We start from the raw sequence: 14,329 nt of genomic DNA, 5'->3' as shown, positions 1-14,329 counted from the left end.
TTGATTGTATTTTACAAATGAGTTAGCTTAACCCTTGCTAAATCAGTTGCCCTTGCTCGTCCATTGTTCCCACAAAGTCCCTCTCTACCCCTCTCTCTCTCTCCCTCCCCCCTTTACACGCGCTCTACACAGCCATTGTGTTGCTCGCCCTCATTTGCATCCAGCCACTGTACTACTCTGACTAACCCATAACTTATCTGGTATTTGTTCATTATAATTACATTCTCCTAAATAAATCATTGTGTATAATATTCGCGTATCACTCACGTTATCTGATCTGCTCTACTTTCATAGAATTCACGACTCAAGATTAGACTGATTATTACGAAGGCTATTATTTAAATATTATTCAATAAGGTTTCCTCTATCCCTTTAACAATAAGAGGTGGTGCCCACAAGAACTACATACTTTATTATAAATTAAGTATTGCTAATCTTAAACGAGCAAACCCCGCTACATCAGCAGTACCATCATTGCAGGTGCAAGATATGAAATTCACAGAAACCTTTCCTGTTTAACCCTTGTGTTCTCCTCGGGTCGTTCTGACCCATCAGTCATTGTGACCCACCGTCGTATTGCGACAACTTTACCGCATACAAAAACAAAGTGAAGCATTTTCTTTTAACCGTTGGGCTGTCTCAGACCCCCCACATTGCGAAGGTTAAAAGAAAAGTATTTTTATTTGGTTTTGTATTGGGTAAAATTGGGTAAACACAATGATGGTTCGTTATGAACCTTTGGGTCATGTGACCCGAAGGCAGCACGAGGGTTAAGGTCCCTTGTGTCCTGGAGGCTGTTACCATGGCCGTCTCTATGCTCCCTTCAGGGGATTGAACATGTGACAGTGGCTTTGTGTGTCTCCATTTGGATATTACCAAATGGTCAAGGGAGCCATTACCATGAAAAACATGTTTAACAGCTAAAGGAGGGAAGGTGCTTCTTGTGGGTGTACCTCTTGTATACCCACACGTCCTATTATTACAATATTAAAATGTTAGTAAACAAATTAGTGATCCTATCAGCTGCATATGAATGCAGAAACCATGCAAACATTCATTTTAACTCAATGTATCCTATAGTGAGGACAACACATTAAATACACAATAAATAAATATCAGACAATGGCATTAGATAAATAACTTCATTTAATGCCAGCAGTATTGCCTGCCCAGAGTAGACAAATATTACAGTATTCTGCGAGGATAATCTGTGCGTACAAACAGCAGCGGATGTTTCATAGTGGGAGCAGAAAGAACAGTGAGTGGTGGCCTTCACAACTGCAACTGATGAAACATTTGCATGTCTGACCACTTCTACAGAGCACAGCAAGTCACAAATTAAATTCAACGGGTACTGACAGTTCATATAAAATGTACAACTTGTTTTGTGGCATTAACATTTCAAGTTTAAGAGTTAACATTTTAATGTTTACGCGGTTTGGCTATTGCATTAGACCTGCATACTCAGAAAAGTTAACTCCCTTTTAATAATCAATAATAGTTAAGTTAGCAATTAACTAAGAGTACCGCTTAGTTGTCAGAAGACAGCATGGTAAGCATTTTGACCCATCTTAAAATCATGGCAGCGTGGCATAGTCAAGTTTGCAAAAATATACATGATATAACCTTTATTTTTTGCATTCCTATAGCTTGTTGAGAAATTAATCCTGAAGAAAACAATTGACCGATAATCAAACAGTAACTGCATGCCAGGCAATGAGGCTTAAGAATCTTCTAGAAGTTCACCCCCAACCTATCAGCCCATCCAACAAAGACCCTCTCCCCTGCCTCTCATCCCATAGACTGAGTACCGGGAAAGGTCTCATACCATAACCTTTAACCTTTAGGATACAGTAGTCATTAATCTCCGGCAATAAAATAATGGGATTAGAGAGAGAGGAGAGAAGGCACAACAGATCTTTATATTACCAAGCAGTGGCTACAGTGGTCTCAGGCTGTAACTCTGCTGGTGTTGTATACGTGGAGCCCTCTACAAACCCTACGAGTACAAGTAAGGTGAGAGGTGATGGTGATTGGGCCACACTGTCCTTTCATCAGCATGTTACAGGTTGCAGATATAGGAGACGTGATTTACAAGATGACACAAGGTGGGCGGCTTTTGGTGATCTTCTCCACTGGCTTTCCATCGTGGGCTTTCTGGATGGCATCCATGATCTGTTAGGTAAATAGTGCAACGTTTAAAGATTGGTCTCTCACACACAATCATAGAATACCATAGTTACTTACATCATCTTCGTATGGGAAGCCACTTGTCTCAAGCTTAGAGAAGACCAGCTGCCCATTGATTTCAATCTCAAAGCTGCCTGTAAAAAACAAAAGAGCAATTCTTTGATACAGTGTAAAAGCTAATTTAGCCTACTTTATTGTACGGTGTCATAACAGCTGATTGCCTGAAGGGAAACATGGGACTAGTTTAACAACTCATATCTGGACAGGGTGGTGAGAACGTGTACAAACAATTCTTTTATTTTTAAATCTACTTTACCTTGTCTCCCAACAACCCCGACCACTTCCGCTTCAGTGAACTCGGCGGTGACCACCCGCGCGAGCTCTTGAAAACGGGGTTCGTACCCTCATCCGCCGCTTAAAATACAAACGCATAAATCCTCGTTGCGTTACCAATTGAGTAAAATGCAACTGCCCATTTAACGTATCTTACCTAGTAACAATATGTAGCCATACTGACAGTTGCAGATTGTAACCAGCAGCAGTAGCTAAGACAATGCACTAGTTAGCCGGTCAAGTAGCAATTAAGCTAGCAAACTGATTTAGCAAACCATTCATCTGTGGAAATTAAAAACGACATACCAGTATTCGACTTTGACTTGCACACCCATGGCTTTTTAACTGTCTTTAGATACTTCCGTATCCTCGACAAAAATATTTTTGTTTGTTGCTCTCCAACCTACAGATGCACAGGGTTACTCAAACAGAGTGTTGTAACAGTGGGAGGAGCCAGTAGAATCTCTTACAGGAAGAAGTCACTGGAATACCGAGTAAGGTCCCTTTAGGAGGCGTCCTTTCTCCTCCACATAAAAATAAAAAAGCTTCCAGGGCTTGTAATGTTATTTGCAAATTCAAACAGCAAATTCGTTTTTTTCGTTATATAATACTCTGGCAATTTAATGTGTTAAAATGTTCTGTATCTTATCTTAGCTGTCAGAATATGTGACCCCACTTGTAACTGTTTAATTAAGGAGTTCAACTTCAAAATATTGTTTGGGGTAGTTATGTCATCCCTTCACACTCATCTGGACACATGTTTTCTTATTTGGAGTCATCACAGAGCCAGTACCACAGAAGTCCCCAAACAATGAAGGGATGACATAACTACCCCAAACCATATTTTGAAGTTTAACTCCTTTATGAAGCAGTTACACCTGCTGCACCAGTCCACACTTGACCGGTGGGGATCTCATTCTATTATGACTGTAACTGTTAGCTGCTCCTGGCATTCTCTAATCCCTGCTCTCCTCTCTCTGTCCCCCCCCACACACATCCCTTGTGGTGTGGGGGGTTTGAGTTGTCAGCACCTGCCTGGTCGTCGGTCAGCCAACGCTGGACCTGGTCGCGAGTCTCCCGGTCCTGTCCTACATCTATAAAGTTGAACAATGGATTTTGGTGTTTCAAAACCCATCGACACTGTATGACTATGTTTAGCCTGTGTTCTGCTCCTCTCTCTCACCAACCGTCTCTGGAGGAGGGGATCCCTCTCTGAATTGCTCCTCCCAAGGTTTCTTCCATTTTTTTCTCCTGTTAAGAGTTTTTTGGGAGTTTTTCCTTGTCTTCCTTGAGGGTTTAGGTTGGTTGAGGGGCAGTTCTAAGGGCGTATGTGAAGCCCTCTGTGACATGCTTGCGTGTAAAAAGGGCTATACAAATAAATTTGATTTGATTTACAGTGGGGTCACATATTCTGACGGCTGTCAGATATGGTGACCTCTGTGGTACTGGCTCTATGATGACTCCAAATAAGAAAACGTGTCCAGATGAGTGTGAAGGGATGACATAACTACCCCAAACAATATTTTGAAGTTATTATTAATAACTTCAAATTAGTTATTATTAGTATGAATGTTTAAGCCGTTTGCGTAGACGCTCTTCTTCGTCCTCCATTGTCTACCAGGCACGGGCAGACGATGTGCAGCAGCGCCCTCTGCGGTCAGTTTCTGATGGGTCACAGCTTTCGGTGCAACACTGGAAATACGCATCACTGTCCTGTGCATATAGCCAATTGTTAGCTCTATTCGAATAATCGAACCATTTTTCTGAGATGAAAGTTATGCAATGTTGATTGTGAAGAGCGTCTGCTAAATGACAAAAAAAAAAAAGACTACATTTAATATTTTTTGATAAAATAAAAAATATAAATAAAGCGCAAGGAGAAACTTCCATCCCAAGTTACTTTCCTTTCCTACACTTCCCTATGTTGTTATAAATATAACTGCTGACTCAGAGGGGATTATAATTCCTGTGTTAAAGATACTGCAATAAACGGATTGCTTCTTGTGTATAATAGCTGATTGCTGTCGACCTTCAGACTCATTAAATCATAAATGTCAGAAGACGCCCCGAAGTTAGCTCATTTGCAGACTTACAGCAACTTGATGAGGAATGTTTGTGTTAAGGACTCATAGGGCAGGACAATGGAAAAATATTTGCTGTTTGGTTTTCTTCATACGTTTGGACTACATTTGACAAGCATTTTATTTTACTACAGAAAACTCGTCACAGATTAGAAAAGAAACATGACAACTGGAGAAATGTCAGCGAGCTGTGGTAAGTAATCAAGATATTTGGTAATCCTCAGGGTCCACTCTTGAATGTGTCTGAAATTTGTCAGAGACTTATGGAAAACCAGCTCAACACTGAGATCCACAGTTGGCCAAATATATATTTGTTGATGGTTGGCCCATCTTCAAAACAGTGACAAACTGTTTTTACTGTTTCTTTTTTTCCCCCTCAAAATGATTTGAGAAATACAGTATGATTCTACTGGGAACAAACCTCTCTGTCTTTTTCAAAGGGTCCAAGGCACTATTGAATGTAGTCCTTGTTGGTGGTAGAAACTCAGGGAAGAGCTCAGTGGGGAACATGATCTTGGGCAGGGAGGAGTTTGTCACCAAAGAGAGAACTACATGTTCCAGAAGACTAGGGGAGGTGGCAGGGTGGTGGGTGACCGTGGTGGACACACCTGGCTGGTGGTGTGACTTCACTGCTCAGGACACCCCGCGCCTGGTCAAGACGGAGATATCCCGAAGTATCTCTCTGTGCCTCCCAGGACCTCATGTTTTCCTGATCGTTGTCAAGGCAAGGTCAGCGTTCTCCGAGAAGCGCCGCAGGGCTGTGGAGGAACATCTCGCCCTCTTTGGTGAGAAGGTGTGGAGCCACTGTCTAGTCCTTTTCACCTTCAGTGACTGGTCAAAGAACCCCACGGTGGAACAGCACATCACGACAGGGGGAAGGAATCTCCAGTGGCTCAGGGAACAATGCAACCACAGGTATCATAGCGTCAACTTCAAAAGTCAACCTGGTGGTGCTCAGATCACAGAGCTGTTTGAGAAAATGGAGAGGCTGGTGGTAGAAAATGGAAGAAGGCATTTTGAAATGGAGGGGCCGATCTTGCTGGAGGCGGAGGAAAGAAAGAGGAAAATGGAGCATTTGGCTCAAAAGAGATTTATGATGATGAAGAGACAGAGGACTCTTCACCAGGGTGAGTTGGCTTGGCTTCATTATTTTATTTCACAGTAACAAAGTATTTCAGAGCAATCGATTTGGAAGTAATGAATTTGAATGGGTCACTGTTTACCAAATTCCTCTGCAGGGGAGTGTCAGCGTCTCTCTGAGGTTAGACTGGTGCTTCTGGGTGCCCGGGGATCTGGGAAGAGCTCGACAGGAAACACAATCATGGGCGGAGGAGGAAGTCTCCAGGTCAGGAGAACAGCCCAGTGTGAGACGAGGTCCGGGAGTGTTTCCGGGAGACATGTCTCTGTGGTGGACACGCCAGGCTGGTGGATGAACTACTTCACTGAGGATAGTCCTGCTTTCGACCAGCGGGAGGTGGTGCGGAGTGTCTCCACCTGTCCGCCTGGACCCCACGCTGTGCTGCTTGTGGTGCGGGTGGACAGGGCCTTCACGGAGACCTACAGGAGAGCTGTTCAGGAACACCTGGAGCTCTTCACCGAGAAGCTCTGGGATCACCTCATGGTGGTTTTCAGCTTTGGGGATTGGCTGGGAGAGACGACTATTGAGCAGTACATAGAAAGTGAGGGAGAGGCTCTGCGGTGGCTGGTCGAGAAGTGTGATAACAGGTATCACATTCTGAACAATAAAAGCAATGGAAATGGATTTCAGGTCACAGAACTGTTGCAAAAAATTGAGGAGATGGTGGCCACCAACCGTGGGGGTCACTACGAGTTTGAGCGGGAGGTTTTGCAGGTGTTGAAAGAGAGGATGGAGACCGAGGAGGATAGAGCAGCTCAGAGACTGATAAGGACACAGACGCAAAGGACCCACGCCAGGTCTTTAATGGGTGAGTTCCTCGTGTTTCCATTTAACAATTGATGTCATATCCTAGTCATTTTCTTGCAAGAACATAGTATGTGATTCAGGGATTTTTGTTCCTTATAGGGGAGCTTCATTTTCCCTCAGAGCTGAGACTAGTATTGATGGGGGCCAGAAACGCTGGGAAGAGCTCAGCTGGCAACACCATACTGGGCAGAGAGCAGTTTGATGTGGGTTTCCAAACCACTGGCTGCGCTGAGGGCCACCGCCGTATTAGGGGTCAAAGTGTGACCGTGTTGGACACACCAGGCTGTCTTTCTGCCGGCCCTGACTTCCTAGTGTCTTCTCCAGCCTACGGAGCAACAGTTCTCCTCGTGGTCGTCAACATGAGCTCATCGTTCACCTTGTCTCAATGGAAAACCACAGAGAAACACCTCGAACAGTTTGGAGAGAGAGTGCGTAGCCGAGCTGTAGTCGTGTTTACTTTCGGGGACTGGCTGGGGGACACGATCATTGAGCAGCGTATCGAGAGTGAGGGGGAAGGTCTCCAGAGGCTTGTGGACATGTGCAGGAACAGATACCATGTGCTGGACAATAAGAACTGGGGAACCGGTGACCAAGTCAGGGATCTTTTGAATAAGATAGATGAGATGTTGGCGGAGGAGAGGCTGGAGGTTCTTCAGAGGGGAGATCAGATGAACCAGAGCATCCCAGTGATGCAAGACCCACAGTCAATGTCAAAACAACGGAAGGTGGTGGATGTGCCAATGATCAACACAGATGGTTTCCCTTCTGACTGTAAGCAACTAAGCATAACAGGAAACGTGAAGTCCTTTATACACGGCGCACACATATGTCAGATAGTGTTTTTGTTATTGTCAGTCACACACACACTGATCTTAACAGATTCTAATGCTGTCTTACAGTGTGTGCGGTGTCCAGTTCAGAGGTCCTTGCCCCTCCAGTGCAGTCAGAGGTGCACGTTTTGGGTGACCAGGAGGTAGCCCTGATTGGGGCCACAGGAGGGATGCCTGGAGCAGATCTTTCTCTCCTAGACAGAGAGGGCCACCTGTCCGGCCTGGACTCTCTGCTCCAGGGACGTGAGAGTCTGAGATGGAGAACCACAGGCAGACAGACCCTAGTAGTGAACCTCCCTGACTGGCACCATTCTGTTTATTCTCACCTCTACCTGAGCAAGAACGGTAAAATCCCAACGAGCCCATTCTCACCAGGACAGCAGTCTCTCGTGGTGGTGATACCAATGGAGAAGCTGCGAGCTGAAGACAAGATGCTGTTGGAGAGGAACGAGGATGTCGTGGATGTGCGCTCCTTGAATCACCCTCGATTCAGAGACAGGGCCATCAGGGAGATGGTCCAATCTGGAGGCATTCAGGCCCTCATCGACCAGTGGGGGAACAGTAACCTGGAGGAACTGGAATCCTTCATTGACTCATACTTTGAGATGGTGTTGGAGGAGACCATGAAGACTGCGATAGCGGAAGACTGTGCCCCTGACGACTGCTCGGGGTGGAGCGACGCCGTCGAGGAACCTGAAGCGGAGGTCCTGTCATCCATCGACAGGAAGCTGTCCAAGTTGGACATCCTTGAGGACATGCAACGAGACCTCATGGAGCTGAAGCAGAGTCTGGAGAGGAGCTGGAAGATCATACAGCAGCTCTGTGACGGCAGGGCTGCGGCCCAGGATCCAGCCTCACAGGGAAAGTAGTGTGTAGAGTACATTATGTACATTGTGACCAAAGGCATTTACCTGTATCTAATATCTCCGGTTTTCAAGAACCGTACCATATGTTGAAAAGTTAAATCAAAAAGACTGAGTGGTTGACTTGCACAGGAGAAGTAGTGTGCCATAATCATCTGTGACTATGATCATCTGTCTCCACTAGGGGGAGCTCTCTGACAAGATAATCCTATAATCTCTGTCATCACAGTGGCACGAATAAACTAAAAGTGATCATGTTGACTGTATTTTGTTCCATATTTACTATTATACATGCATTAATGTGTATTAATTCATGCATTACTATACAATTAAAGGTAATGAGAAAGGTACCTTATGTTACAGTCACGAGAACAGCAGCAGGCAGGCTAGAACTGTGTGGATGTTATGTATCTCTGGGGAAGCGACAGTGTGTGATGCTAGAGCACGTCTGCACGATGAGTCACTCCCCGGCAGAACATGTGGACAGTAGAGATACACAAGCAGCATGTATAGAGAGAGAGAGGGAGGGGGGGTGGAGGGGGGGAGAGAGAGGGGGGGGAGGGGGCCGGAGGAGGGGAGGGGGGGAGGGAAGAGAGAGAGAGAGAGAGAGAGAGAGAGAGAGAGAGAGAGAGAGAGAGAGAGGAGGGGAGGTGGAGGGAGGGAGGGAGGGAGGGAGGAGGGAGGGAGGGAGGGAGAGAGAGAGAGAGAGAGAGAGAGAGAGAGAGAGAGAGGAGGGAGGGAGGGAGGGAGGGAGGGAGACAGAGAGAGAGAGAGAGAGAGAGAGAGAGAGAGAGAGAGAGAGAGAGAGAGAGAGAGAGAGAGAGGGTGGTGGTCTTTCCTTCATGTAAATATTCATGACTTTTTCTATTTCTTCTTCACCTGTCAACTGATGCTGCCACACGAATAAGGTTGGTACGGGAACACGAGACTGTGAGGGATTGTGTTGGCTGAGAGTTTCCTATTTACAACCTCCAGGATGACTCACTCAGACTACAGGAGGTAAGAGGCTTCTGTCTGAGTGAACAAACACTCAGGAAAGTCTGCTGTCGTCAAGGTCAACCGCTATACGCAATTATACTGTACAAAGACAGCTTACACCACCAGGAGACAAGTCAACCTCTAAATGAGATGACATCACAGCTCTTCTCTGGAAGTTGGAATTAAACCATGAACAGTAGCCAGCGGGTGTTGTGCATGTAGATCGAGGTACCCAGCTGATTCTGGTAGTTTGCTGATTCATGTGGTGGGATGGATATCGTGAGATCCGTGAACCTGTTCTTAGTTGGAACAGGAGAGATCCTGTCCTTTTTGGGCATCTGGCATCTTGTGTTTTCTTTTTAACATAAGATGTGTCCGTGGTTCAGTCTTGGTGTATTATGCAGAAACCCCCGTCGTTTTCCGGGAGACTGGTAGTCACCCCACCTGGTGGGCTCCAACAGCCTGCAACCAACAAGCATCTGTACGTCCAATATGGGAGCAGATCTAGGGAGAAGGAAGATAATGGAAAATAAGTGATGAAAGACTAGAGAGATTGCAACTGTTGGAAACCAGAATGGAATGAATGACTTGTCAAACAGGATTGGAGCCTGCTTGACGAAGGCACAGGGGATTTGTTGGCAATAATGATCTATTTGTTTTTTGTCAGTCTGTCTCCTTCTGTCTTTGAATTTTCCCCTTGTTGAATATCATCGCTCCTCTGCTCTCTCTGAGCTCCTCTTCTCTGGCCCTGTCATTCTTCTTCATGTCGACAGGTTTTTCTACCAGTCTATTTTTCCTCTTTCCTCGTCTCTTTATTCCCTTCTACCTCACTTCCTGGGCTTTTCTCCCCTGCATCGTAACCTCTCTCTCTCTCTCTCTCTCTCTCTCTCTCTTCTCTCTCTCTCTCTCTCTCTCTCTCTCTCTCTCTCTCTCTCACTCTCTCTCCCTCTCTCTGTCTCCTTCCCCCATTCTCTGTTTGTCTTCAGTTGAGACAGCCCACTCATTAAAAAAGATTTGCAACTCTATCTCCTCCATTTCTCTCCCTTTCCATGTTTCTCTCTCACTCTATTTCTCTCACGCACGCACGCACGCACGCTCACACACACACACACACACACACACACACACACACACACACACACACACACACACACAACCGATTGGAGACAATTCTGAGACCATATCCATCTCCATTAGCTGGCAGAGCAGTGACCAGGACGACCCTCACCTGCCACACAGGATCACATTTCCCTGTCTGCTCATTTTCCAGGTGGAGCGAGTGAAGACGAGAGGGAGGAAGGCAGAGAGAGAAAGAGAGAGGGATGATTACACTTCATATTTAACCAAAATAATTAACCATTCTTCACTTCCTCTCTTTGGTCCGACATCAATAGTCTTGTGTCAGAGGTTGTAGTGTTGTGTTTACAATACTACAGTGTAGGATTAAGAGAAGACACTCTCTCCCCCCTCTCCCCCCCCCTCTCCCCCCCCCTCTCTCCCCCCTCTCTCCCCACTCTCTCCCCCCTCTCCCCCCTAACTCTATCCTCTCTCCCCCCCTCTCTCCCCCCCCTCTCACCCCCTCTCTGTATACATGTATAGCCATCTGCTTGCAGTTTCACAACAGGCGGTAGATTCGGTCATAATTTTGTTTGAAGCAATGATAGAAGTGCAAAAAATCATGTTGCTTCAATTATAGTCAAATGTTGAGTTAAACAATTATAGAAAATGATTCATTCCATGTCTAATTGCATTGTTACATTATAGGAAACGATACAAATGAATCCTGGCATCGGTGATAAACAACGTTCCTCATTTCACACCAGCTCAAATCCATGCAATTCCTGTCAATCGTTCTTGCCAATCCACCCAACATCAGGACGGTAATGTTTGCTATTACACTATTCCTGTGGGCCTCATTCTAGTGGTGTATAACGGGCACAACCAGCATAGCGAGGAGGGGGGAGAGGATTGGGTGTCAGGGATAAATCAAGTGTGATTGGTTGGCACCTGGTTCCTGGCCTGTTCTGGACTCCTACACCAGGATATACCAGGTCTGGGAAAACCTCAAGGGCAAAGTTCAGGAAACAATTACGTCAAATAATTGAGCACAAGTGACGGTGAGTTCCAGTTTGTCGTGAACATTCGTCTGTTTCTCAGGGAATGCTACTAAATGGTTGGCTCTGTGATTGCCAACCAACAGCAATGCTAAACTTGTCAACTTTATGTTTTCTACTCGACAGTGACAAGGTGGTTGCAGTGAATCCATTGAGGAGATGGCTGTGGGAGAAACTGCTAATCAATGAGGGCTGGCTTGCAGCTACCTGGCCCTGAAGTCTATTTACCTTCAGACATCAAACCACACACTCCTTCCAATCATAGACTGTGCAACATGAAACTGCTGGCACTGCATTTTATTAAATCTCTATTTTGTAACGTCACTCCCAATTTTATCTTATGCCTGTGGAGTAAGAATTTAATCTCTTGTTGTAATTATACTATTTGTTGTTTGTTTATTTGCATTAAGTAAGTAACAAAGTCATTATGCAGTAGTTTAATGTATGCAATAACAGCTTTCACAAAGAATAAACACAATTTGTCGGTTTGCTAAAATTGAGATGATGTTCTGTATCGCACACATGCACACAAACACACACATACATGCACACAAACACACACACACACATGCACACAAACACACACACCAGTTTACAGTTTGCTTGTTGAGGATTTCCAGGACATGCCATGTGTGCCGGTTGAATGGATGTGACCTGCCCACACAAGGATAGGCCTTTGATCAGCATCAATGAGGCAAAGAACATGATGGGACTGCCACGTGCAAACAAGTAAACACACACACACACTAAATACAGAGTAATCAGTTGCAATATTTCTCTTAATATTTTTTGTATGTCGTCATTGTTGGTTGTTTAGCATTAGCCAACACACAGACCCACATTTGTGAGAATCGAAACACTTGACTAAAGATTGCCCCGTTGTAGCTGCTTTGTTGCACCATTTTAAACCTTAGAAAACACACACACAAACTTTGACAATTATGTTGAATTAAAGTATTCATCAGTCAATATTATTTAATAGTATTGAGTTGTTTGAGGAAGTCCAGATCTCAGAGGGGGCTGTATGAGAGGGATCACATTCTGGAAAGGAAGGGATGTTCTCTGAGGAAGAGGGAGAAGATCAGGTTAACTGATTGCTATTCAATACCTTTGCTCTGACCAATCGTGTTGCTCCGTGTGCTGTGCTTGACTGTCCACACTCATCGGTCAGATGTTCCTCTGACCAATGAGTGCTTTTCGTCTGTTCCTATTCATTTTCTTTGCAAAGCCTCCTTCTGTCCCCCTTCTCATATTCTCTCCCTCCTGCCCATCCTTCTCTCCTCTCGGCCGTGCGGCCGCCTCAGCGCTGTCTTGGTCTTAAAGTGGAGGACTTGACTCTGTGGTTGTTAGAGATCCCAGGACACTCATACAGAAAAGACAGGAGCTTTAAACGATGTTTCGCTGGCTTGATTCCCATGCTCTCCCTCACGGATCACTCCACTGCCTGTCCCCCACCCCCACCACCGACCCAGCCCCCCTGCGAAATGGTCCAACGCTCCAAATGGTTTTATGTGGTGAAATTAAAAAACATCTCATCTAAAATCATATACATAATTCCTTTGTGTGCTCGTGTTCCTCCCCTATAGAAGTCCCATATGGAGGCCGCCCTCAACACCATCAATAATCACGAGGAGCAGACCATCCATTTAGCTGATTGGAGCGGCTAACTCAGGCAGAATAATTAGTTGGGGGGGAGGGGAGGCAGGCGAGGAGGAGGAAGGAGAGAGCAGAAGACTACATCCATCCCCTGCGTAGGGATCTGGTGAAACGTCAGTTCACAGGTGGTTAGCCTGCTACACAGTGAAATGTTCCAGCCGACCATGACTAGAATTTCTTCATTTTCTCCACAAATATAACGATAACAAAGAGAGCAGTACACCAAAGAAAACATAATAGAACTGTATCAAAACCACAATGGCAGAAGTCACCACTAAAGAAATGTTTCATCATGCCCAGTCAATGGAGACCAGATGCTGCGGTCATTAACTGAAGCTGCATGCTAGGAGACAAGCTCCCTTCTCCAGCTGGAGGATGTCTGGTTCTTTTGGACTTCCTGCAGCTTGGCTAGGACCTGACCCAGGGAACAGGCGCGCTGGAGCCCCCAGCGTGGACCTCCGTGTCCCACGCCCTCTTCACCGATCTGGCTCAGTGCTTCTCCAGGCTGGGCTGTTGTATACAGTTGTTTCAAAAATCACCTGTATAAATACATGCCGTCCAGGTCGTGGTCGTAGTCCGTGGTGCAGGGCTGGCTGCAGCAGGTCCTGAGGTCCAACACGAAGACCTCCTCTGCTGGGTCTGCTGTTTTACAGCCAGTCCCCTGTGCACCTTGCCGCTGTCCTGATGGCTGCCTCTGTTTGCTTTCGTGCCGCTGTCGTTATACAGTGACCACAGGTGGGCTGGGGGGGGGGGGGGGGCTGGGGGGGGGGGGGGGCTGGGACACACACACTTCTATCATCAGCTGTATGGAGACAGGAACTGAGCTGAAAGATTTTAACAATTCCCCAGGACCACGACACGGCACCTGCCAGCTTGCATCATTGCCACCGGCTCAGAGATTCAGTTAGTTAGAACAGAGCTGCTTCAGTGTTCTGAGGGGGTGTGTGGGTCGGGTCACTGTAAATACACTGAACCAAATCAGGCCTGTCCTGAGCCAGTCACTGAGCTCAGATGCTTTACAGCTCCCCTGTGCCAGCCAGGACGCCCCCAGACAGACACAGCAGATCGTACACCTTCCTCCCCGGGAGCCATAACTCCAGCAGCCCTCTTCCTGCTCAGTCCCACTGTCTCCCACCCCCCCCCCCCCCCCCCCCCCCCCCCCCCCCCCCCCCCACACACACACACACACACACACACACACAAGCTCCTGGGACTGGGTCAAAGTCTGGTCAAAACAAGGGCCTCCTACCTGCCTCTCTCCTGCTCTCACAGATGTGCAATTACGATGACTCGTGACATGCGGAGTGACTTTACACTTTTGGAGTATAGCAACTTAATA

The 14,329-nt window shown here is 46.2% G+C and overlaps 2 protein-coding genes across 3 annotated transcripts; one reads left to right on the top strand and one right to left on the bottom strand.

The window, feature by feature from the left end:
- Positions 1-1,128: 1,128 nt before the first annotated feature.
- Positions 1,129-2,989, bottom strand: LOC134040955 (migration and invasion enhancer 1-like). Its single transcript, XM_062487157.1, has 4 exons — positions 2,830-2,989; positions 2,507-2,604; positions 2,248-2,324; positions 1,129-2,175 (listed from the first exon to the last, which is right to left on the bottom strand). The coding sequence occupies exons 1-4, from the start codon at positions 2,856-2,858 to the stop codon at positions 2,092-2,094; spliced, it is 288 nt and encodes a 95-aa protein (XP_062343141.1). The 5' UTR covers positions 2,859-2,989; the 3' UTR covers positions 1,129-2,091.
- A 571-nt stretch (positions 2,990-3,560) lies between these two features.
- On the top strand, positions 3,561-8,489 carry si:ch211-214j24.15 (GTPase IMAP family member 8). 2 transcript variants are annotated; one of them, XM_062486147.1, is made up of 5 exons: positions 3,561-4,797; positions 5,045-5,731; positions 5,843-6,550; positions 6,649-7,320; positions 7,449-8,489. In XM_062486147.1, exons 1-5 carry the CDS (start codon positions 4,767-4,769, stop codon positions 8,246-8,248), a joined length of 2,898 nt encoding a protein of 965 aa, XP_062342131.1. In that variant the 5' UTR covers positions 3,561-4,766; the 3' UTR covers positions 8,249-8,489. The 2 variants fall into 2 exon arrangements, with proteins under 2 accessions (XP_062342131.1, XP_062342122.1); XM_062486138.1 differs by lacking the exon at positions 3,561-4,797 and having other exon boundaries at positions 4,814-5,731.
- The last annotated feature ends 5,840 nt before the right edge of the window (positions 8,490-14,329 follow it).

The sequence above is a fragment of the Osmerus eperlanus genome, chromosome 2, assembly GCF_963692335.1.
Source record: "Osmerus eperlanus chromosome 2, fOsmEpe2.1, whole genome shotgun sequence".
NCBI lineage: Eukaryota > Metazoa > Chordata > Actinopteri > Osmeriformes > Osmeridae > Osmerus > Osmerus eperlanus.
This window is presented reverse-complemented; position numbering and strand designations above follow the sequence as displayed.

Coding starts and splice junctions, on each gene's coding strand:
- si:ch211-214j24.15 (XM_062486138.1), top strand. CDS start 5,005: ATGATTCTACTGGGAACAAACCTCTCTGTCTTTTTCAAAGGGTCCAAG. Junction 5,732..5,842: donor ACAGAGGACTCTTCACCAGG/GTGAGTTGGCTT, acceptor ATTCCTCTGCAG/GGGAGTGTCAGCGTCTCTCT. Junction 7,321..7,448: donor AGATGGTTTCCCTTCTGACT/GTAAGCAACTAA, acceptor GCTGTCTTACAG/TGTGTGCGGTGTCCAGTTCA.